Source organism: Molothrus aeneus, chromosome 9 (assembly GCF_037042795.1).
Source record: "Molothrus aeneus isolate 106 chromosome 9, BPBGC_Maene_1.0, whole genome shotgun sequence".
Lineage (NCBI taxonomy): Eukaryota > Metazoa > Chordata > Aves > Passeriformes > Icteridae > Molothrus > Molothrus aeneus.
The window spans coordinates 5419573-5444337 of record NC_089654.1 but is presented as its reverse complement, the minus strand read 5'-3'; the positions used below and the strand labels follow the sequence as shown (position 1 = coordinate 5444337).

The 24765-nt window shown below is 43.8% G+C and overlaps 1 protein-coding gene across 1 annotated transcript in view; it reads right to left on the bottom strand.

Annotated features, from left to right (window-relative positions):
• The window catches only part of GLIS1 (GLIS family zinc finger 1), a 179606-nt gene that overhangs the window by 17767 nt on the left and 137074 nt on the right, over positions 1 to 24765 (bottom strand). The window contains exons 4-7 of the mRNA XM_066555751.1: positions 15713 to 15874; positions 12034 to 12144; positions 8781 to 8913; positions 3491 to 3641 (exon numbers count right to left, since the gene is read on the bottom strand). Of these exons, the coding sequence (XP_066411848.1) occupies positions 3491 to 3641; positions 8781 to 8913; positions 12034 to 12144; positions 15713 to 15874 (557 nt within the window). The remainder of the gene's footprint in view (positions 1 to 3490; positions 3642 to 8780; positions 8914 to 12033; positions 12145 to 15712; positions 15875 to 24765) is intronic.

The following is a 24765-nucleotide window of genomic DNA, read 5'->3' as shown; positions in this document are numbered from 1 at the left end:
CAGCAGCACAAGTGACAGAGAGCCTCAGTCACACCACAGGGATCGTGTTCAGCTCCTACAAAGCAACCTTGTTGGGCCATTGCACTAAATTGGTGCAAATCCCAAACTTGGTGCCACCACTCAAAGTCACTTAACTTCACTCAGATCAGTTTCATTAAAGCTGATAATTTATCACACTGAATATTCTAAATTGCAATTTACAGAGATGGTCTACAAATGAAACTAAGTACATTTTTAGATGACTTGGATAATAACAGCTAAAAAAATAGTGGAAAGCAAGCCAAGTGCAACATTCACCCAAGATTTAATAGTAAAAGCTGTTTTTCTGTCCTCACTCTGCTACAAATCAAAATAGACTATTTTTGCAATGGGCAGAATGAAACCCAGTTTGACATTATACATGGCAAATGCTACAAGAAATGCTAAAATAAACTCCTGCTACCTGAAATAAAAAATAAATATACATTTTAATCTGGATCATGCCAAGCCCATTTTCTGCATGCTGAAGTATTTCTCAGCCAACCACTTTTAGCTAAATTAATATCAATATACGTAGATTTTTTTAGTGTAGCATACACTTCATTCCAGAATTTGAAAAAATGTGCTCCATATTGAATAAAGCCAGTATAAATACATTCGGTAATGAGGTCAGATTTTGTTAGAACATTTTCAAGTGAATTAGATAATTTTGTCAAACTATTTAAATGTCTCAGCAAACCATTTGGGAGAATTGACTGCTGCACTTGGTATTGACTTTGGCAAAGGACAGTGTAACATAGGGCTTTTTTTGGTAAAAAAAAAAAGAAAAAGCCTTTAAATCAAATTCTGAATCTCATGTCAAACTTGAGTAGACTATTTGTACTCTGCCTGTGTAGTTTTTGGCATCTCACACATTTGATGACTCAGTAATTAGATTTCTTGATAGTAATCACTTGGTTCCTGCCACAGCCTGCACGATGTGATCCAGCCTTGTCACGGTCCCCATCCCCAGAGCAGGAATTCTGCAAACCCTCTGTGTGTGCCAGAGCTGCAGCAGTGCCATGCAGGGAGGCAGGGGAGGGCTCCCTTCCCACTGCAAGCCCCAGGTACATTCCAGGAGGGATGGCACTGCCAGGAGCTGGCCACGCTCCCAGCATGCCTTAGCGTTGTCATTTTGTGTTAAGTGATTTTGCCCAGTTAAATGGATGGATGCTTTAAAGAAAACTCTGCTAAATGAAACTCAAGGACTATTAATTAGTTCACACAAAGTTTCTGCACTTGCAATTAAGATGTCACGTATGGGCAGCAGTCATGAATAATGTAAGCATAAAGCATTAAATACAGCAGGAAGATCTTGGACTGGGAATGACAATGCTGAATGAAGATTATTTTGAGTTTAGAAAATGGTATTTGAGATGGTGAAAAATTCCAAGTAACTATGTCATGAAACTGGATGCCCTGTTTTAAAATAACTATTCAGAAATACATTCCAGTCTCCATTCCCTGATCTTTGGCTCATGGTTAGGAATCTGTTATCTCACTCCCACATTTTGTCATAGGATATTTGGGCAAAGACTTTACTTAGGTACATGAGCACTGAGATAAGAAATCAGCACTGTTGTCTCCTCAAAGAAAGAATCTCAACTGCACTGAAGCTGGAATTGGCAGAGACAATTCTGATGGAAACTCTGGTGTGTCTGCAGCAGGAGCTCAGTGAGAGGCTCAGCCCACTGCCCATGGTGCTCCTGCTGGAAGGGAAGTGCTTTGCTCTGGAATGGAGACACCAGGGGCAGGAATGAGAATTCATCTTGGGGCTTCCAACCCCTCAAACTGCAAACCTGTCTGTTGCCCTCACCCTACTCAGGCCTTTGCTTTCATTTCTTATTAGCAGCACCAGAATACAAAGTGCCTTAGAAACAAATCCACCTTCCTGACAGCCTGCTAAATCCTTCCCACAGTATATCCTTACTTTATTTCATTCTTGGTTGGGATTTTTGCCTTAACTCCCCTAGGAACCAACTCCAAGAGGAAAGAGCTGAGCAGCACACTGGGAGCAGTCAGAGGGAAGGATCCCACTCCAACAAGCTCAGGCTGTCCCATTCTGCAGGGAAGAACAGCTCATGGATGACCTTTGGAATGTCTGTCTCCATTCCTATTTGATCTACTGCCATGGGAATGAGTCTGCCAACAGGAAATACAAGGTTGGGAATGTGGCAGGGAAGGAGAAGGGCTGGGCACAGGCATTTCATGGGACAAGGACAGGGTAAGTCTATCCATCACACTGGGAGGGGGACACTGGTACTGCTACCAGCCGAGGTCAGAAGAGAAGGCTGAAGGAGCAGAGGGCACAGAAGCTCAGCTTGCTGCAGAATCCATTCCCCAATTAGGAAAATAAGAAGGACTAGTTTGCTCCTAATTGAGTTTCCTCAATCAGATTGTTCTCCAACCACCCCAGGTGTATATTTCCTTACCACACCTCTTCCATGCCACACACACTCTGCCTTCTGCCCTTTGCTTAAAATCCTTCTGGGCTTTCCTTGCACCATATAAAAGAAGGGAAAGGTCAATCACTGGAGGGGATGGGAAAACTCTCCATTTAATTGCTGTATTTGCTAAAGCACACCAACATGTTCCTAGGGAAGGAAAATCCTTTAATCTCTCTGTATCTTAAATTCCCATCAGTAACGCCAAATCAGAGTCTGTTCCCCATCCAAAGTGCTGGGAAGTAAAACTGTAAGTAAGAATTTGAATTTGTAAGTATGAATTGAATGAGGCCAGGCACCAAAGAAATCTGAGTAAAAAGGTTAGAGCAGTTTTGTGGCTTGCAGAGATTCTTTACTGTTGAGAGGGTCTGAGAGCCTTGACACACGGTGCTTTAGAAATCTCACACCCTGCAGCCATGCAACTGTATCCCTGCTGTAGCAGTGCAATCCTACAATCAGTGGGATTAAACACTCTTCCCTGATTAGGATCTGGCCTGCTCCTCAGAGGTGCATTGCAGAAAACCTTATCAGAGAGCAAGGAAGTGAGAAAGCCGTGGCTCTGACACGGAGTGAGCCTTACTAAGGCAAACACCGCCTGATTCCTGAGTGAGTCATAGTTCGGGTTTTACCCTCTGAGAGGTTTCTCATGTTAGCTGAGAAAAATTCTCTGTGCTTATCCAAACTTATGAGAAGTCATCCAGGAAGAATTAAAAAACAAAATTAAAATCTAAATGTAACTGCATGCTATGAAGAAAAAAATCCCATTGTGTTTTGTCAAAGACAAGGACAAGGCCCTGAACAACCTGATAACGATGTCCAAGTTTGCCCTGCTTTGCACAGGGCATGGACGACATGACCTTCTGAGGTCCCTTGAAAACTAAATTATTCCATGATTCTAAACCAAACAAAATTGCTTTGTTTGGGCCAGTGTTTTCTTTTGAACAGCATCCATGCAAAGTAAAATAAACAATTCATCCTCCATGATCATGGCAGACACAGGCCCAGCACGTCTCACATCACACACATACCCGTCCCTGGCACTCTCCAGCGGCGACTGGTGCTGATGTGGGCTGGGCAGGGTGGAGTCCAGGGGAAGGTGCCTTGAAGGAATGTCATGAGGAGGTGGCAGCACACCTGGGGAGGGGCCGTTGTGGCTGCTGCTGGATCCACTGTACATGCCTGGGAACACACAGCAGTTGCAAAACAAAGTAAGCAAGGAAGCGTCAGTAAGACCTGCAGAGCCCCCAGCTCCTTCCCTATCGCCCCCAACCCGGGCCACAGCCCCACAGCAGAGCCCTGTGTGTCAGTGAATCCCCCTGTGCCTGAGCAGCACTCACAGCTGGGCCGTGGCACCTTGGCATGTGCGTGTCTCCTCTCTGACCCTGCCAGGTGCTCCTGGACTCTGCAGAGCTGTAGAACCCTCCTGACAGCCACGAGGGCTTGGTGGGACTCCCAGCCTGCCTTTCCCATAGCTGTGAGAGAGAACCTGCAGTGCTCAGGGGATGGAGCTCACACAGCAAAACCGACCATGGTACCCTGGGGTTTTGCTGTTCATTTCAAACTCTGTCATTTGACTTTCCATTACTAAGCTGCTGGACATCCCAGACCATTTACAAATATGACATATTGATACAAAGGAAACTGCAATAAATTAAACGCAGAGGAACAAGGAGAATTTTTTAATGAGATCATGAAAACAGGTTTGCTAGTACAGAATTACTGAAGGAGTGTGGGTGTGCCATTTTTGGGGACTCACTCTCCTCTACCATGGCAGCAAGGCACCAACAGCCAAGTGCCTACCAGGCCCTCAAGCCTACCCATTGTTGAGGAAGTTTTGTCCAGGGCTCTTGGATGAAGATGCTGGAATTAAGTCTTTTGGAATTAAGTTTTTTTCTCCCTTCTGAAGAGTGACCATGCACCAAGACAGGCATTGCCTGCAGGGCCCTCACACTGACTTTGGTGAAGGCTGCACTGAGGGCAGGTCTCTGTGGTGACAGACATCACAGGAGAGCAAGCATGGAGCATGCAAATGCCACCTTATGACAGGGGAAAAGGGCTGCCTCCTTGTCATGCTGCTCTGGAAAAAGTCTATTCCTTGTCCTTCTCTTCCCAGTTTTTCTGCCTTTCTCATCTTCAAGTTTTGCCAACAACACATCTGCCACAGTTCTGTCCCACCCTCCCAGGGATGTGCACGTGGATGAGGAGCAGAACTGCCACTCACACTGAAGTGTGTGAGCAGCAAGTGGGGTCTGCCAGCTCCCAGTGTCCAGCTCCAGAGCACAGAGACCCCTCTGGGGCCTGTCTTTGCCATCTCTCCTCCTGTACCATTCACTGTTCTTTCCCACTCAGTGTGTGCAGAGCTGCACATCCAGGACAGAGCCATGTGCCAGCTGTGTCACTGGCAGGGCTCGGGACTGCACCCCTCCCAAACCCTCCCAGTGACATGGAGCAAGCAGAAGGCAACATGAAAATCCAGAGCTCTGGGGAATGTGTGACACCCTTGGGGTGGAGAAGCAACATCTGAATGTCAGCATCTGTTTCTGTGTGTAACTGAAGAGCAGAAGCACCGAGGCAAGATTCCAGCCACCTTTGTCAGGGGCTTCAGATGAGTCAAAAACCCCTCATGAACAATGAGTCCTCAGCTGCTGACAGATCTAAAGCAACAAAACTGAACCACATCATCTCTGTCTCCAGCTAGACAGAACATTTGTCAACCAGCCAGTGAAAACAACTTGCTTTCTGCACTGCACACCAGACAGAGGGGGCTTTAAGAAATCAGATGTTCCCAGGTGATGCGAGGATTTATTTGTCAAAGCCTCTTCTGGTAACAGTAAGTCAGTAGCAAGGATGTTACATTGTGGAAATGCTTTTCCACCGGTGGTTTCAGTGCATTTCACAATACAACAGTTTCCACTTCCCTCAGATCCTCACTGTTCATACATTTGATGTCAGGCTTGAAGGATGAGCCAAATTTGACCTCGACTGTTCAGTGTCACTTTGCACTTCAGCTCCATTTCCCACAGCAGCAGCTCAGGTACACTGACAGCACAGCCTGGAGGAAACTGCAGACCCTAAACCAAGCTGGTCACGCTCTAAGGCTCCCACACTGCTGGCCCAGCAGTAACTTGTGCAAAAAGCTCCAAACCCCACAAAAAAGGGTCATCTTAGCAGTGTGGTGGCCAGCAAACACACTCCATGTTTTATTTTTTCAATCCCACCCCTGAACAGTTCATGCATGTTCAGGATGTCTCTCTGGCCTGTTCCTTGAGAAAGACAGAGTAGCTGAGTACCTACGATCAGCATAACCCTCTAGAGGAGCAAGAAGATGTTTAAAAAACCACCCCACAACTCTGTGTGGGCAGCAGCCGAGTCCCACATGATCTCTGCACCCAAACCCACCACATGAGAAAACCAAAAGAAACCAGAATCCCTTGCACCTCCAGTTTCTGCCAGCCCCAACCACTCTGCAGAGGAATTTACCCATCTGTGGAACTGTTGGGGTGAACACCCAGTGCCCACTGCTGGGCTTGAGGAGTTTCTAGCTGGGGACATCCTCTCCCAGATCTATCTCTGACTTCCTGATCACACCTTCTCAGGGAAAAGGCCCCTGCTTGGACCTGGGCCCTGAGGCTCTCAGGGTTTGTCACCAGTGAGTTCTCCTGATCCTACACCTCTGTGCAGCACCACTCACACCCAGTTTGGCACGTGGTGTCCCTTGTCCCCACATCCCCCCCAAGCCATCCACACCATGCCCTGTGCTGCCTCACCCCAGCTCCCTCCCCACAGACCAACAAATCAAGGGGGGAAGAGCAGTTGCTAATCCAGTCTCAGTATAATTTTCAGTACTTCCAAAATTTCATTCTTTTTACAGTTTTTCTTCCATTTCTTTCAGCACTGAGCACTAATATTCTGTGTACCTGAAGTCTTTGGAGCTGCTGTGAGTGACTCCTGCAAGGGCAGCCCATGCCAGGCCTGTGTACCTTGGGCCTCTTCACACATTGACCATCTCAGCTTGTAAACACAAGTCATCAACCAGTATTTTAAATGGCTTGGCCTTTAACCTTAACATCTGTGGCCAAAACAGTGCCCTGAGCATCTGTGACCAGCAGCCTTTTCCCCCTCAGCTTTATGCTGAGAGCAGACAAACAATAATAAAACCCAGAGAAAACGCCTGAGTGGGACCAGAGTGACACAAGCTCTTGTCCACAGGCAGAGTTAAATGTTACAGCCATTATGCATTTTAGTTATGAGGAGGGAAAAAAGAGGAAGATCCCAGCAAACAATGGGTTCCTCTGACTGCAGAAACATTCCTCTGCTCACTGTCTTACCTACTTTGAAGTCAGACACAAGGGATGGGGCCTTTTTTAATATTTCATTTTTTTCTGTGATGGGCTTTCATCCCTGACATATTTAAAATGTGCTTTAACTTGGAGAAAGACAAAACTGAAATTCTCCAGGAATCCAAGTGATCCCTAAAGCCCAGAGCTCTGCACATTAATAATGTGGTTGCTTTGAAAAAAATAACACAAAAACCAAACTCAAAAGCCCAAACCATGAATGTTTTCATATTTCAAGTGGAATATGAGGACATCATACACTATATTTATCCATCTATAGCCTACATACAGAATTATAACTGATTTCTCAAAAAATATTACTTCAGCTTATTTGAAAGAGCAAATGTGCAATCACTGCAGACTATAGGTGGCAGCAGGAATGTCCTCATGCTTTAATTCTGTAAGGATCAGCACTTTGGTTTATATGCCCTAAATAATGACAGAGGAACAGCTTTGCCTGTGGATTGTACTGCACATAGGATGAAGCAACTTCTGTTTCACTGCAAAACACTCTTTCAAATCTTGATTTATTTTTCCCTGGCCCTTGTTCATACTGTGCATTGATGGGGTCTCATATGGAGCGACCTGATGGAAGTATCAGGGAAGATTTACAGGTTTTTTACAACATCCTGATGATGGATTGATATAATCAGCACGGAAATCATATCAGACAAAGCCAGAGTTATGGACAGATAAAATCCTTCATTTCACAAGAGATTCTCTGAAATGACACCGAGGGGTTAGGGATGGTCTGTTTATCTGTGAGCTAATAACTCTTTTCCTGTTTTATTGTTGTCACTTGAAATCTGAGGCTGTTTCTGAGGTTCTAAACTGCAGCCTGTTCCTAGGAAAATGTCACTGCTCTTGCCTGGAAGGGGGAGGCCAAGCCATGCTCCTGTCACACGGGGCTGCCGAGGGGACAGCACAGGCCACTGCTGCCCTCACAGACCTTATTCAGAGCAGGTGGCACAGGCAGAGACTGGAAATCAACCCCAAACCCTTCCAGCTTTCTCACACTTTTCAAGGAGCCACATGTAAGCCCTGAGTTCAGACTCCCAGGGAAAGTTCATCAGAATGATGGGGTATTTCCCTTTCTACTCCATTCTGTTCACCACTCACATTCCAACATTTTAATGCAATTTGAACTAGAAAAGAGGATAGGAGATGTTAAGCAAAATGGATTTTTTGTTTTGAAGATTTGGAGTAATCAAAAAAAAGTAGGAGATTCTTGCAGAAGGCATATTACAATTACACTGCTGGCCTTTGGGAGTGCCCCTCTCTGCCACCTGAACACAGGACCTCAAAATGCACATCCCTGATTCAGGATCCTCTGCTGGGGTTCAAAACTGTGAATCTATATCTTATTTCACAGAGAAGGGAATGGAATCCTCCTTTTCTCTTCCTATAAAATGTATAGAAGTGTCTAAAGTCCCTGAAAAGGGCCAACTCTTGTTCGAGCCACAAGAACGAAAAAAATACAGAAAGGAAGATTAAATACTAGAAAGAATTATTAGAAGAAGGTTTGACATTTCAAATTCAAGTTTTCTCCCATTCATGTATCACCATATTTTTTTGTTATGATCCAAAGTGCATCACAACACTCAGCCTCCTCAGCTTTCCTGCAGCTCCTGAAGAAAACTCTCCTGGTGGGACTCTGTGCCAGAGCATCCACCCAGACTGAGCACAGCTCCTGCACCTGCCCTCTGCCCAGGCCAAGGCTCTCTTTGAAAGGAGAACAAATGGATGGAGACAGACTCTCAGCAGGGCTGCTGCCCCTTCACATGAAATTAACAGGTGCTATTTCTCTGACTAATGCTGAAAAACCAAAAAAAGCAAGGCCTTAGTGAACAACACACATAATTATTTCATCTTATTTGTTGGTCTGGAGTTTTTATCACCTTCCACAGTGACAAATCTTTTCTGCTTTGAATCCTCTGTCGTATGACGTATTTAGCACCACACTTATTAGAAGTATTCTTACCTGTAATTAAATCATGAGGAGCTACAGATCTGCCACACTTCCCATCCAGGATGTGCTGTGAAGATGTGTGGAGCTGTTGGATAGCTAAACATTCACTGAGTACATCTTGTTCAATATCAGTACAGGACTTTAACTACAAGAGGAAGATAAAAGAAACATTGTGTTACATGGTAAAACCAAATTATTTATAATTAACTTCATATATCTCCTTAAGGGTTATATATAGAAGGAAGAAATGCCATTCTTAGGAACTCAGTGTAATTAAGGATGTGTCTAGTACTTGGAATTTGTAATTAGAGATGACTTTGGTTTTCTGAAGTGCACAAGTTAAGTGTGCTAATCTTACATCAACAACCAGTTTGCTTCAAAAAATAATGTACCCTGTGTTCCTTCAAACCTTCCTGAGTAATTGAACTGCACATTTTCAGGCTTTCTGTAGTTTCTTGGATTCTGTGGCAAAAGGTTTGCATCATCCTGTAACTGTGACACTTGGAAAGGCATTTGATAGGGAAAGAAAAGCGTTTGTGCTGATGAGATTGGAAGTGGCAGAGCGAGGCTGTCGGTGATGGGAAGAGGTTCCACTCACGTGTCAGCTCTGCTCCATGGAAATGAAAGCTCTGGCAAAAGGCTCTGAAGCAAACTCTCAAAAACCACAATGTCCATCATATTAAAAACAGCAGGAGAGGAGAATTAAGAAAGAAAAGCATTTCTAATTCTCTTTCAAACATGCTGATGCTGCCAAGCTTTTGTCATAACAGAGTGATCGCATTACACAAACAGCCATCATACTCTACAGCCATTAATAAATAGTTATTGTCCTTATGGGTACAGCCTCACATACCCATCTCCCCTGGGCTTGGGTATTCTAAATAAAGGGCCCAGGCAAACCTTCTCAGAATTCTGCTCTACAGCCATTTGTGGGTTTGAGATAAACATCTGACATTTGGATCACAAGTGCATCTGCAGCCAATTAAACTACTACTAAATTAACAGCTAACTTTCTCCTGTTTTGTTTCTGTAAAGCCTTTCAGAACAACCAAATATCACCACTGCACTAATCCTCTAAGCTATGAACTAAGTGCTCAGGATTCCTTTGATACAAGTCTAAGCTCAGGCATTTTGTTTTGTATCAGAGATGGCACATTTTGGTAGCATGTCTCAACCAAGACATGTTGGCAGAACAGCTTGTTAATTTTTCTTTCTTGCTAGGTCATTTCCACTCAGAACTCTTGGGAAGTTGATACCAACAGACAACTGCCTTTGCTGAGTTATAACCAAAAACGAGCAAGTGAGTATAAACAGTCTTTTCTCTTTTTTCCTACATCTGAAATCCAAAGTAGGCTGTTCAGTAACACTGGGATTTACTTAGCTGCGAAAGGTGTTGGGGTTTTTTAATATATTTAAGTGAAATATTTAGGGGGGGTCCTTGTTTCTTTATCAGCCAGGTTTGCTTTGATCCTTTTTAAGAGAGCCTGACCAAAACACAAAAATCTGCTGCTTTTTCAGGTGCCTTTTCATTTGAGGAAAAAAAGCCACAGGATCAAGTATTCATAAAGTTATCATGGATAAATGAGACAGGAAATCTGAAGATGATTTCAAACCACTGGAGGAGTGCACATTTAGACTGGTCTACCAAATAAGGTGTGGGAGGCAAGTTACTAATATTATTGTAAGATAGATTTGATAAGTCTATACAAAGCTGTGTACATGCACAGAGGAAAATTCCTCAAGGCAGGAGATTAAGTGATATGAAACCCTGGATATTGGTGTCTTGGTGCATCCAAGCAGCCTGAGTTCGCAGCTGCTGTTAACAAATTTGTCCTGGATTGATTCTGTGCTTCAGGCCTCCTGCTGCTGGTGCAGGAAGTACCTACTGCCCTCTCCACAAAGTTTGGATCTGGGTTTTCTTCCCCACCTTGCTCTGCAGAAATGGAACGAGGCCTCAGGAGGTGCCAAGGTGTAACAGTGGGGACTGTCCCTAGATGTAAGGATGGTGACACGTTAATGCATTCAGCTCAGTACACAGAGCTGAACAAATGACACCCAGGTTTGGTGTTAGGAAGCAATTCCCTCCTTGTTTCTCTGAAGTATGCCAGAAACCACAGGAAGGAAAAATGGGGACGTTCTCTTCTTTGGAATAGGGAGCACAGATGCTTTCCACAATCTGCTGAGAATTTAATGTAAGAAATCTTCCTGTTGCAAAGATTTTGCAATTGCGGAAGACTCTGGTGGCACAGCCACCCTCTTTTTGTGGCCAGTTACTGCTATGGCCTTCTGACTCTTACTCTCATTACACAGAATTAATTACATAGAATTAATCAATTACTGCCATGGCACGCTGACTCTTACTCTCATTACAAGCTAAAGGTAAATCTAGGGAAGTGTTGGGAATTTTGTGACCTGTGGGACACAAATGCAGAGCACATCCTGTGGAACCTTCTAAAGCTGAGAGCTGCAGGGAAACCACAAGGCCTGCTAATACAAAACTGGGATGATAAACTGGGCAGTGGCCAGGCTAGATAAAACTTTTGAGTGGAGCTGGTATGTGCACAGACCTGATTCCATGGACACCTGGATGGTGCTGGGGCTGTGTGTCCCCCAGGCACAAAGCTCACCATGCAGCGAGTGATCTCTGAGTATTTGACACAGCGTGCAGAGCTCTGGTCACTGATGTGCTGGGAACTGCTACTCACACTGCACACATCTGGCAGGGAGAATTTGGGGACACACAGCTGTCCTGGGAAAGGGGACTCTATGTTCAAACTGCTGAAAACTCTACAAGAGGAGCAGCAGGAGGGAAGGGGGCATGGTTGACACAGGGACACCTCTTCTATTCCAAGTCCTCTTTTCCTACATTTCCATTGTACCCTGGCTTAGTTTCATTTGTATTTTAGATGATCTGCCAACTTGTATTTTAGTAATTACCATCAGTCAGTGCTGATTGTAGAGACTCAGTGCATGGACATTTTATGTGAATGACAGCACCATTTGGGCTTATGTATAAAAGATGAACAGGAAAATAAATGCTTGGACAGAAAGCGTGGGGCAACTGAACTTAGAGGGTGGCAGCCTTTGAAAGTACACAAGTTGGTTTGCTTCACAACAGTGACTGAAAACCAGGAAAATCAGCTCCATTTATGTTTTCTTCTGTGATACTACAGAAAAACTGATCTGAAAAGATATGAATTAGAGGTAAATGAAAAATGACTGCATTGAGGAGCTCTGGGGATGTGCCACTCCTTGCCTCTCTTACCTTCTTACGCACCTGCTGCTCTTTGGCCGAGTGAGCCTTGACGTGCTTGCGCAGGGAGCTGGGGTCGGTGTAGCGCTTGGAGCAGCCGGGAATCTGGCAGGCGTAGGGCTTCTGGGGAGGAGCAAAGGGACACGTGTCACACCCCAGGAGGGGCACACACACACTGTGGGACACGTGTCACACCCATGTGCCTGCCCCAGGATGGGCACACACACTGTGGGACAGATGGCACACCCCTGTGCCCGCCCCAGGATGGGCACACACACTGTGGGACAGATGGCACACCCCTGTGCCCGCCCCAGGATGGGCACACACACTGTGGGACAGATGGCACACCCCTGTGCCCGCCCCAGGATGGGCACACACACTGTGGGACACGTGTCACACCCCTGTGCCTGCCCCAGGATGGGCACACACACTGTGGGACACGTGTCACACCCCTGTGCCCACCCCAGGATGGGCACACACACTGTGGGACAGATGTCACACCCCTGTGCCCGCCCCAGGATGGGCACACACACTGTGGGACAGATGTCACACCCCTGTGCCTGCCCCAGGATGGGCACACACACTGTGGGACACGTGTCACACCCCTGTGCCTGCCCCAGCAAGCACAGGGAGCACACACAGTGTGAACCGGAGCTGAACACACTCAGCTGAACCTGAGCTGTTCCCTCTCTTTGCTGGGCCCACGTTTGCTCTGTCTCCTCTGAGCTCACCAACCAGGCACGATGCAAACAGAAGTGATTCTGCACTGGCACACTGGATATGGTTCATTGGGCTGAGCTTAATGCTAGTGAGGTAGAACTGAATGGGTTTTGAGAGCATTTCTTTATTCCCTAGCCTTTACAAACAAAATTATCATGGCATCAGACAGTATAATTATAAAGACAGACATTCTGGTTTGGAGTTCTGATTTACATAAATGTTCCAAGGATTGCTGGGCACTGGTGAGACCCCACCTCGAATCCTGGGTGCAGCTTTGAGCCCCTCGTGACAGGAAAAGCATTGAGGGCCTGGAGCATGTCCAGAGAAGGGCAATGGAGCTGGGGAACAGTCTGGAGAACAAGGAGCAGCTGAGGGAGCTGGGGGGGCTGAGCCTGCAGAAAAGGAGGCTCAGAGGGGACCTTCCCAGTGACTGAAATCCTCATCAAATTCTTTTTGTGGCTATGCCTATTCCTAACAAATGGAACACTATCTCTGGGTTACAGAACAAACTCCAAATGAAGGTGCAATTGCCAAAATGAGCAAAAGCACTTTTTATTAAGTGACCATTGTCTTAAATGCCAGCAAAATAGTGCTGCATGGCACAGATCACAAAGCTTTCAAGTTGAATGGAACTTTCTTTTGTCCTCTGGTTTCTTGCCTCATCTATCAACATTACCTCAGCCTTCTCACTAGGACTAGCAAATCCTTTTGGTGTCTTCTCAAAGGCAGAAAACTGGTTTGCCATGACCTCGATGTCACATTCTTTAATCCCCTTGATTTTGGAAGGAGGATGCACAGAAGGGAAAAAATCCTACCAGTTTTGGGAAAAGTGGCTGTGAGGTCCTGTAAACCCAGTTGCTCTGCTCCTGGAGGAGTGCTGATGTGCCCTTTTTACCACAAGGACAGACAGGTTCCCTTTGTTCTGCTCCTGCCTAGGAGAAGGATCTACTTCCAGATGATTTAGTGGGGATTCCATCAAACTAGCATACACCAGTAAGTGAAATGATTTACAGATTCTCCTTTGGTGAAGATAAATGGTGGAGTGACCTACATTGAGAAGCTTTAAAACTAATTCCAAATGCACTCAGTAAGGAAAAAGCAGCCTATATAACCCCCCTTTCTTTGTAAGTACCTCCAGAGGATAAGTATTGCTGCTCTGTCCAGCCAGCAGGAAATTTCTGAAGGAATAATAGAATCATTCACCAATTCATGACCTTACAGGCTAACACAGCACCTACCCAGAAAGTTACAGGGCAAAGGAGATTTATTGAGAGTGTCTGGAACACAGAGAACTGACACCTGAGGAAAAGCTATGGAAAACTTTAACAAATCCCTTGGCAGAAAAACCAGCAGAGTATTTTTCAAATCACTGATGTCATTCAAATTAGTGATAAAATCATTCAACTCAGTCATAGGGAAACTAGATGAGAATGTGATCACCCTTACAAAGGTTCATGGCTGTTTGCTCTGACATTCCAGGCAGTTGTTTGGTGCAGCAGCACCATCCTGTAGCTCTGCTATTTTTCATGTTCACATAAGCACACAATTCACTGAGCTTAAACCACAGGGCTTCAATTAAATCAGGTAAGTGGAACTCAGTTACTGTGTGCAGGACTACAGAAACAGTTTTAGAGCACCTGCAGTGGAATAGCACGGAGGATGGTTTTAGATATTTAAGAAAGTTATTAGAAAATTATTACTGTACCTTTTTCCTGATTTATGAGCATTTCAGATAATAAAGACAGAGATAAAGGGAGAAGAAAAGAAAATAGAAAGTTAAGACATTCGTCTTCAATATTGCACAGACAACACATACAAAGAATTTGTGCTCATTTTAGTAACCATGTCAGTTCTCTCTTAAAACTAATAGATGGCATTCAATTTGTGAGTTTGGCTAATAAAAAATATAACTACTAGATTCAGGCAATTAAATTTAAAAACTACATGCAATTTAGTATACCCACTTTTAAAAGAGATACAAATTACAAATTCAAATATCTCAGGTTGACTTTCAAATAAATAAAACATTGTTATTTTAAGTGTGCTTTGGTTTGGAAAATGTGACTGACTTGCTTCTCTTACTTGTTTGTTTTTGCAAGGCATAATGTACATTAGACATTCCTTAATGCTGCACTGTCTGAAATGTGTAACTGCTTAAAAGTAAATATCAATTAAACTCAAAAGTTCTGCCCCCTAAACACTTGGTCAAACTAAACCATATATTCACTTCTTTGAAAAAGACAAAGGAACAACTCTGCCTGTTATTCTTTACAAGCTTTATGCTGAGGACATGACTGGTCTGCAGAGCTGTCTCATTGCTTTCTTTCCCCACGATCTGGTGATTTCATTTCAGTAGAGCCCAAATCACTTGACAGGCTCCTGTCCTCTCTGTGAGACAAGGGAGAAGAGCTGCAGAGTCAAGCCAAACCTACCAACTGTAGAGAATCAAAGAGTGTGTTTCTCACAGTTAAACTGATGGAGGGCACTTAACTGATTCCATAGAGTTATGAGACAGATTTATTTTCACTTTTTACAAAATTACTGTCCAAAACTGAGGTGCATTTACTTTCCACTGAGAGATCTGAACAGCTTTTGCATTCACCCAGAGCACTCACTGAAGGGGACAGGAAGTGAGACAATGACACACATTTGGTGCAGCAGCAGTGACTCAGCTACACCTTACTGAGCTGCTGCCTCCTCTTACTGGAACAGGAACAATGGCAGAGTTTGCTGAGTAACTCCCTCCTGCGTAATCACTCCTCAGCATGAGTAACACAACATAATTGCCTCTCTGTGATCAAGACTTTCTCATTTCTCAAAGCACATACAGCTCAAAACCAAATCCACTTGCTCCTAGCTGAGTTTCTAAGACTCCTAGTGAAAAGGCCAAGCCCCCTGCAGCAGCAGAAGCGACTGTGTGCCAGGGGCACTGGAACACTCGGGGCAGCTCCCAGTATGGAATGGTGCTTACGGTGTCCAGGTGTGTCCTCTGGTGCTTTGCCCGGTCACTGGAGTTGCTGAAAGCTTTCTGGCAGCCAGGATGCTGGCACAGGTATGGCTTCTCCCCAGTGTGACTCCGGAGGTGGATCTTGAGGTTCTCAAGCCTAGAAAATGCCTTGTTGCACCCTTCAAACTGAAAAATGTCATAAAAAAAATCATTGTAAGGTTCTATTAAATAAACCATGTGCAGCCACAATGAGAACAGTGTAAGACGTGCAATAAATCAACCAACATTCAAACATCTGTTGAAATTTATGGATGAAGCACAACATATTGTGCTGTTCATTTAATCTGTCACTGAAGACATGGTGTGCAGCTCAGCAATAATACAAGGGTTATAAATATCTCACACATTCTGTCTGAGCTGAACACTTAAAGACATGGTGTCAGAGCAGAAAATTTAAAGAAAGAACAAGTGTTCTGAGGAGTCCTCTGAGATGTTAACTGGCACAGGAGCCACTGTGGGCAGTAACAATTAGCTGCTACAGACAGAGAGTAAGAGAAGCTGGCGGGTTAGAACCTGGTTTCAGGTGTCTGAAATATTATACACTGGAGCAGATGAGCATGGACTATTACAGGAAGACCTGATCCATTTGAAGATCAATCCAAAGGAACTCTGCTGTTATTCTGCACCCTTTTCTTTACTAGCTGTATCATTCAGAGCTGTTCTCAGCATTTATACAACCAGTAACTTGAGCAATTCTGACTTCTTAAGCACCCGTTTCATTAGGGAGCTCAGCAATAAAACACTGCATAGCCTTCATAACAGAAGTCACCATTTCAAATTAAATCTGAATAAATATAAGTAAAATTGCCAGCTATAGGCCAAGGGAAGGGTGTTTGGCATTGCCCAGTGCTAAGTTTCAGTGTTACAGACAAGAGGCAGTGGAGGCACTGTCTGTAGGATGGGAACTCTCCCAGGTGAGCACAAATACTCGTGGTGTGCACATCTGTGCACCTGCACACCCACAGAATGCACTCAGATACTTGCACATGTTCAAATACTGGCATGCAAATACTAAAGTGATGGAATGCATATTCTTTGCCCACTCTGCACATATTGCTGTTTCATGGCACTGCACATCTTCTTATGCCTCTACACAGATAAAAAACGTGTTCCTCGAGGATTTGTGATCTCAAGGAATGTATTTGAGAAACACAACGCAATCCACCTTCCTGTCAACACTAAGAGCAATTCTGAAATATAGTAGGTGTATCTTCACAGAATGGTTTGGGTTGGAAGGGACCTCAAGGGTCACCTAGGTCCAAGCCCTGCCATGGGCAAGGGACACCCTCCACTATCCCAGGTTGCTCCAAGCCCTGTCCAACCTGTCCTTAAGCAATTCCAGGGATGGGCCAGCCACAGCTTCTCTGAGCAACCTGTTCCAACCACTGTTTCTAGAAGCCACAATTTTTTCTATGATTCTTGCTCATAAACAGTGAAATGCTGACTCTCACAAAATCAGCAAATGCTTTGTCACTTCCTTTTGCTGAGTCAAGATTTTGTTCAGCAGCTTTCCAGGAACCTGTGGCTCTTCAGATGTCATCACAGAAATCACCACCCTGTCAATCTTGCTTGTCACACACACATCAGGGCGTGCAAACTGCAGACTGGCTGTGCAGGGGGAGAGATGGGAAGGGAGAGCAGCTGCAGATGGAGGAGCACTGAAGGTGCTACAGCCTGGAGGCACCTGATCTCCCAGGGCCTGCCAAAGGGGAGGGAGAAAGGCCCAGCACATCCTGCTCATCTCAGGGTGTTTTGTAAATACCTCAGCACAGCAACCCTGGTGATTCTCGAGCCAGCACTTCACATTGCAGGCTGTGTCCTGGCACTGGGTACAGATCAGCTCTGCACAGGCAGAGGGGCTTCTGGCACTTCTCTGCCTGTCCCAGCCCCTCACACATCAAGGATCAATGTGGCCTTTACTGCCATAAATATTTCAGTGCCCTGAGCAGTACCCTGTGTGAATGGCATTCTGGGTATGTGTACAGACAACTATCTGATGTGTATGTATTTTCCATCTTTTCCCATCACAGCCATTGTGTCAGATCCACAAAATCACCTGCAGACATGCAGTTTATGAGTTCAGAAGCTTTGTTTGGCCGCGACCCACCTCTGAACACTTGAGCTGGTGCAAGGAGGCAGGGGGGTTTGGAAGTGACCAAAGCTACCAAGGCTTCAAAAGAAACAAACTTTCTTCATAATCATCACTAAAAATCTGACTAAGATTCAGGATGGAGCAATTTGAATTGAGCAAAAATGCTGAAGTCTATGAAAAATAGAGCAGAGCTCAGCAAATTCATACTTCTCATAGGACATTCCATAAAGCTGAGTGAATGTTCTGAGGTACTAAAGATCACTTTTTTCCTTTTTGCTCCCAATCTTCCTCCTTTCCAACCTCCTTTGATTGGTGTGCCCACAGTGTGGCATCCCTTTGAAGTATTATCCCTTTCATCTCTCTTCCAGGTCCCCTTCAAGCCCTGAGAGGCTGCTCTGAGTCTCCCTGGGACCTCCTCCAGGCTGCACAAGCCCAACTCTCTCAGCCTTTCTTCTCAGAGGAGGTGCTCCATCCCTTGGAGCCTCTTTGTGCTCCTTCATCCCCCAGCCTGTGTTGATACCAGGGGCTGCCCTGAACCAGCTGCAGGACCCAGGACTTGTTGAAACCCCATGGGCCACTTCTGGAGCTTGTCCACGTCCCTCTGGATGCCACCTCATCCTTCAGGAGTGTCAACTGCACCACTCAGCTTGGTGTCACTCAGGAATCTGCTGAGACTGCACTTGGTCCCACTACAGAGCCCCAGGGGACACCACCTGTCACCCATGTCCCATCTGAACACTGAGTCTCTCACCACTCTGGATGTCACCATCATTCCTCCTTCACTGAGCACTCCAGCCATCAAATCAATCTCTCTCCAATTTAGAGAAAAGGATCTTGACCCTCAGAATGTTTTCTAATGGATTACCAGTCTTCAGTTCCCTTCCTAGAGCCCAATGCAAACTAGCAAGGCATGCAGAATAATCCAAACTCATTAAAGGTCCAGCTCCACTCTCATTGATGTCAGTAGCAAAAATTCCAACAGCAAATGTCCTAAAACATCTAAACACAAGCTTAATCTAAAACACATGAAAGCACATATGTTTAAGAGTTTGCTGGATCGACACCTCAGGGAGAGAAGGAGCAGGCCCTACCAGAAATGCCCAGAGCTGCAGTGAAAGCAGCAACACTCAAACAAACATGGGCTTATTTACAGACCCTTCTTCTGTGCTCAGCTGCCTTCTCTTGGTAAGTTTGTCCAATGCCTCCATCACCATATATGCTTGGACATTCAGACCTTTTCTTATTTATTATTTCCTAATTCACATTATTTTTATTACCCAGGTCTATTAATCTGGCTAAGAGACAGTGGGATGGTCCCAATGCAGTGATAAACTCAGGATAAACATGTCAGGTGGAAAAATACACCAGCAAAGAGAATGATGTGACTGCAGTACTCAGATTTTCAAGTTGGCAGAGGCTGTTGGTGAAACGGGAATTCTGTTCAAGAGGAAAGCAGTGGAGACAAGAACCTTGCCACAAGTGATGAGAAGAGAGGAAGCTGAAGATGAAAGGTCTCAAGGGAAGGGAGGAATGGAGTTGGTGCAAAGAGCTGAGCAGGGTGGGCTGAGAATCCACTCAGAGCTGCACTCTGAAGGACACCTTTTCCAGCTCCCTGGTTTCTGGATCTGCTGACTGTTTGCCTGTCATAGTTTGTCCCTACTGAAGTCCACATATGGAAACAGCTTCCCTGAAATGGTGTGACAACTTCAACTGGGCTGCTGTTGTTAAGACAACTTTGTAAGGTAGTGCTTGGGCTTAACTGCTACTCACCAACTCTTTTAACCCTTCCACCTACTCTTACTACTTGGAGTGTATTTACATTTACATTTACACTATATAAAACTACTCTAGGAAGAACAGGGTGCTCATTCTCCCTCTTAAATACCCTCCAGGAAGATCCAGCCATCCCACAAGTGTCTCAGCTTCGACTACAAAGAACAAATGTTCAGTTTTGAAAGGGCTTCAGGATGGCAAGAGCTATTTTATCAACTGAGAAGGCCACTTATGGGATCTCCCAGACATCTGGCCCCAATCTGTCACTGCTTAATCCTACAATCCTAAACATTTTGTGGACGTTTGATGCCTGGGATAAGTGTAACAAATGCTGTTTGATCCTCAAAGTCTGTAAATGTCAACAGAACTCTTAAACAAGTTTCATCAATAAAAATAATAATTATATTGCAATTACTACTTTTGTCTTTGCTGTGAGATCGTTAATGCTGCACACACCCAAGCACAGACACAAAACAATGCCACGGGATTACAGGAAGAACACAATGCAGTTATTGGGTTTTATAACTACTGCTGCTTTCAGAACACGGTTTCTACCAAGAAAATATCTTGTAGAAGTTTATGTGTCTGAACTAGTTTGTTACCATATGGAAATACATATGTTGTCTTTATTTCACACTAAAATCTCACGGCAGTGTCGCTGTTGCAATATCACACATTCAAAAGCCATATTTATAAAAACACAGAATTATCTCACAGTGATCTAAACACATCACAATTTTCCCAACAAAGCAGTTTAATCTAATAACTGTAATTGCTTAAAATGTTTTTTCTTTGCTTCCAGATTATACTTTGAATGCACCTGAGAATGCTGCCACGCAGAAATAACAGCATGTTCCCAAGAGGGTTTACATTATCAAATGTTTACCATTTTCATGAGCGTATTTAATCACGGTCATGTCTAGCATATCTGTCAGTGGCACAGATCAGAAGAAATAAACTATAAACTAACCAGCTCAGACCATAGGGTGAAGCAATAACTGACATTTTCTTAGGAAATGAGTTATGACTGAAAAAGAGAAGCCTTCACAGTCATAGTGCTAAATAGGTCCAGTGTGCCATTAGAGCAAGCTCATTAATATACACCTCTGCTCTCTGCTGCAAGATCAGTTAAACAAGCTGCCTTTTATTTATAGACCTAAAAGGGAAAGAGCAGGTCATATTGGCTGCTGACATCTCAGACAGCCTACAGATGGAAAACCCAAAACATTTCATTCCAAAGCATTTAATGCTATCAATAGGAAATCTGATGTCTGGTCAAAACATCCACAAGGCTTACGAACATTGTGAAATGTTCTTTCTTCCCAACTGATTACAAAATTGGGAAAATTTTACTGAAAAACACGCTGTGAGAAAAAGGATCCTGTGAGGCTGCGTATCCCTTCTGGAGGGGAGGAAACAGCCACACTACTCTTTAAATAGCATCAATGTTTAACAGCACACTGAGGCCAATGTTGGGGCCGTGGCTGGAAGCACACAGGGCTCCGAACTGTTATGAACCTCAGGAACTTAAAACACTTGAGTTGTTCCACCCCACACCACAATCAAAGTATCTGTTTTGGTGCTTTGTTTTTCCCAGCTAACTCCTGATTAGATTAATGTTTAATTCGCTGTTGTAGCTACAATGTAAAGCTCTGATCCCCCAAATAGTTGTGCATGAGCAACGTGGCTCATGCAAGGAGTTTTATTAAACTCAACAGAACTATCTGAGCACCCAACAAGTCACCCATAGGAAAGAGACTTTAACATCCTAAAGAATCCCCATTTATTTAGCCAGATTCAAACTTACAGATTTAAATTGTTGAAGCTGGGTTTTTTCCCTTTGTGATTATAATACAGTGGAAGGTAAGTGTAACATAAAAAGACCTGCCCATTTCCGGGTTTGGTTTCATTTCTGAAGCCAATTTATCTTTACAATTTATCTTTACAAAAGACACTACATGCTATTTCATTTCAGTCCTGGGCAAAAATGCTCGTACTTTTAATTATTTGTCTTTAAAAAAAGCATTTAGGCCTTTAGCCAGAATGGTGTACAGCTGCTGATGTGTAAGAGAAGAAAAGCTTAAAAGGTTCAGAACAGGAAGAAGGTGAGCCACAGTATAAATGCAATACATCCTTCACGTTGTTGGGCTTTAGGGTAGTTTTGGCCAACCATTTGACATCCACACACTGTCCACCAATAAATAGTTAATTTTCCTTTATGCTGTTAGACAGATTGTGTATTTCCTAATTACCACGAAACTGGGAAATATGAATACGCTGAGAATTCCTGGAGGAGGTGTCTGAACATCTGTGACTTAAATAATTGACTTTGGGCTGTCCCTTTTATTTCAATTTTATGAATTTTCTAAGCCCCTGAGCCTGCACTCCTGAGCCCCCTTGGGCAGCACCAGGAGTGATGGATCCATGAGGAATGCAGGCCTGGCCCTTGGAGGACTCCTTTAGGTCAGGCGGTTTCGAGAGTGACCAGGTCTGGTTCTGCCCAGGAGGTGATTCCCACACAAACAGACCCTGTCACCTGCCTGCCAGCATCCCCGGCACGGGGCAAATGTTCCTTCCAGCACTGGAATATTCACACATTTATTTCTTCTATTTATTTCTTCTAGTTCCAGTAGGTCACCCACTTCAGTGAGCAAGCAGAGCTTTCCATGCATTTTCCAGCAAACCCAAAATAACTGGGAAACTATCAGAGCATCCTATCCTTTTCACAAGACCTGAATTCTAGTATTAAAACTCTTTTTAGTAATTCTTCTTTAATCAAGAAGAAGTATAAACATTTGTCAAAACAGGGGTAGTTGCATTTGTTTGCTACAACATATGAGAATGAACCAGGAAAGTTGGGAATTTTTTACTATCAGCGGCTTGACAGCCACAGATTTTGCCATAAGGTTTTGCTAAATATGTCATTTGGAAAGCAAACAATTTTCTGAAACCTCATTACAGTTGGACTGAATGCAGTATTATGGCTTGCAGGCAGAAATAACATTACATGAGGCAACATTTTAAAGAACAAAATACAAAATTCATAGGGTCATGTAATAAGCAAAGAAGACACCCCATGTCAGCCCCTTTATTTCCTCAGATGTAATTGGTAAACTATTCTTTATTTGGGATTTTTTGAATAGCTTACAAGCTATTTGAAATTAAAGGACAGCACACAATCCAAGATTTGCTGTTCTAATATCTGAAGCCAAATCTGCTTGTTTTGGGGACAAAATTAAGATTGAACAAAATAAATTAAAAACCCTCTCCATCCATGCCAGCAAAGAACCACAAATAAATTAAAATGCTTCCCTCCAGTACTTTTTGATCTTTTAAATAAAAAGTATCATTTCATACATGTACTTCAAAAATTTGTTTCTCTGGATCAGTAATTCATTGTTTTAATTTCCAAGGAAACATTTCCATTCCAGTTTGCATCTAAAGTAGAATCTATTTGCACCCATCTCAATCTTCAAAGAACAGTCTGTGCTCCTGGTCTGGAGGGGCCAATTTCAGTGCAAACAGTTCTGTCCTGACAAGCAAGGTGAAAAAGGGGCTCAGAATACCCTTACAGGTATGAGAGTTGGAAAGTTTGGAGTGAAGAATTAATTTGCTTAACATAAAGAATGCAACCTCAGAGCAAAGGGAGAACCCATTACTATTGATGTGGACTAACCAGCTGGGGTAACAAAAAAGAAAACAAACAGAAAAAAGAAAATCATAAAAGAGACAACAGCAGAAAGAAGGGGGAAAAGTAATTATAAAAAGAAAAAAAAAATCCTACCCCAAAACTTATGGCTGATTAGCATAGCCTAGCATCTTAAAAGGCCAAAATACCACATGTGTGGCATGTTACAAAAGAAGATTAAAATAAAGGAAAAAATAATCCAGAGAACCATGAAGTCTCAAAACATCTGGAGTTTTATAGTAACAAGGAGGAAAAAATCAAAAACATAATAGAAAAAAGTCCACTGTGATACATTATTGTACAATGAAGCTTAATGGAATTGAAAGGAGAAGAGATGAAAAGGCAAAATAAGGGGGGGCAAAGAAATAAAAGAAACAAGAAAAGGCATTTATATTTTAAAGATGTCACTGAGGGTTTTTATCCCAGTTATTAAAAATTACACACCCTGCTTCTGTAAGCTGTTCCTGTGATGTGTTGAGCGCTCTCTTTCAGCGTAGGACATTCAGCACGCTGGGGAACTCAGCAACCCTTCTGTGCCCAGCACAGGGCACTTCTCACCCCTGGTCTGGGACACACATCTGCAAAGAGGACAGCAGAGAAGCTGCCTGTGCTGGTTTACATTCTGAATCCAATGGGAGATTGGAAGAGAGGCAGGACAAACATAAATTAAGAATGTTTGCTAAAAACAATGCGCACATTCAGGAATTAAGCAAACAGTCTTAAGCTGTTGTACTGGCATCAGACACTGTTGAAATACCCTCAATGTATTCCCTAACAAACACATGGAAAAAACTAAAATGAAAAGCTTCCCTCTTTATTTCATATTTTCCTTTCTTTTTAATGAACCAGTAAAGGAACAAAAAGATCCTCACATAGTCCAGTCTGCCTTTGTAACATGCCAAGAGTGTGTCTAGGAACAAGATGAGTTTCCAGTGCACCACAGACAGAGCAGCCCGGGTTAGGTCTGTGCTGTGTCTGTCTCTAGTCACAGAAAGATCTGAGCCCAGCGTGTGACAAACCTGTGTGTCACAAACACAGTGTCATCTGCCAACAGTGAGTCCATCCTAACTTCCCACTCGTTCCCCCTGGACCCCTTTTTTTATATAATTCTTGAAAACCCAGCTCCTACCTTTGTCAAGAACAATAAATAAATATATTTTACAGTCATAGCTTGTCACGTGTCATCACAGCTTACAAAGTGGCTCCTGCCCTTGGCAGATCAAACAGAGGAGGATCCTGTGGATGAAATCTGATCTACAGTGGGAAACTGCTAGCTACAGCGGACTGAACTACTCCAGCGCAACCAAATTCTCTTAGGAAAGATGAAAAATAGCAGCAAGGTAACTCTTTGCCCATCTATGTAGGTTTTTTGTTGCAAATCCAACTTTCTTTGTACATGGTTCAACGCAGTTTGTTCATTTTCCTCACTAAATGTTTCACAAAGTCGGGAGTTTTATTGCTGGG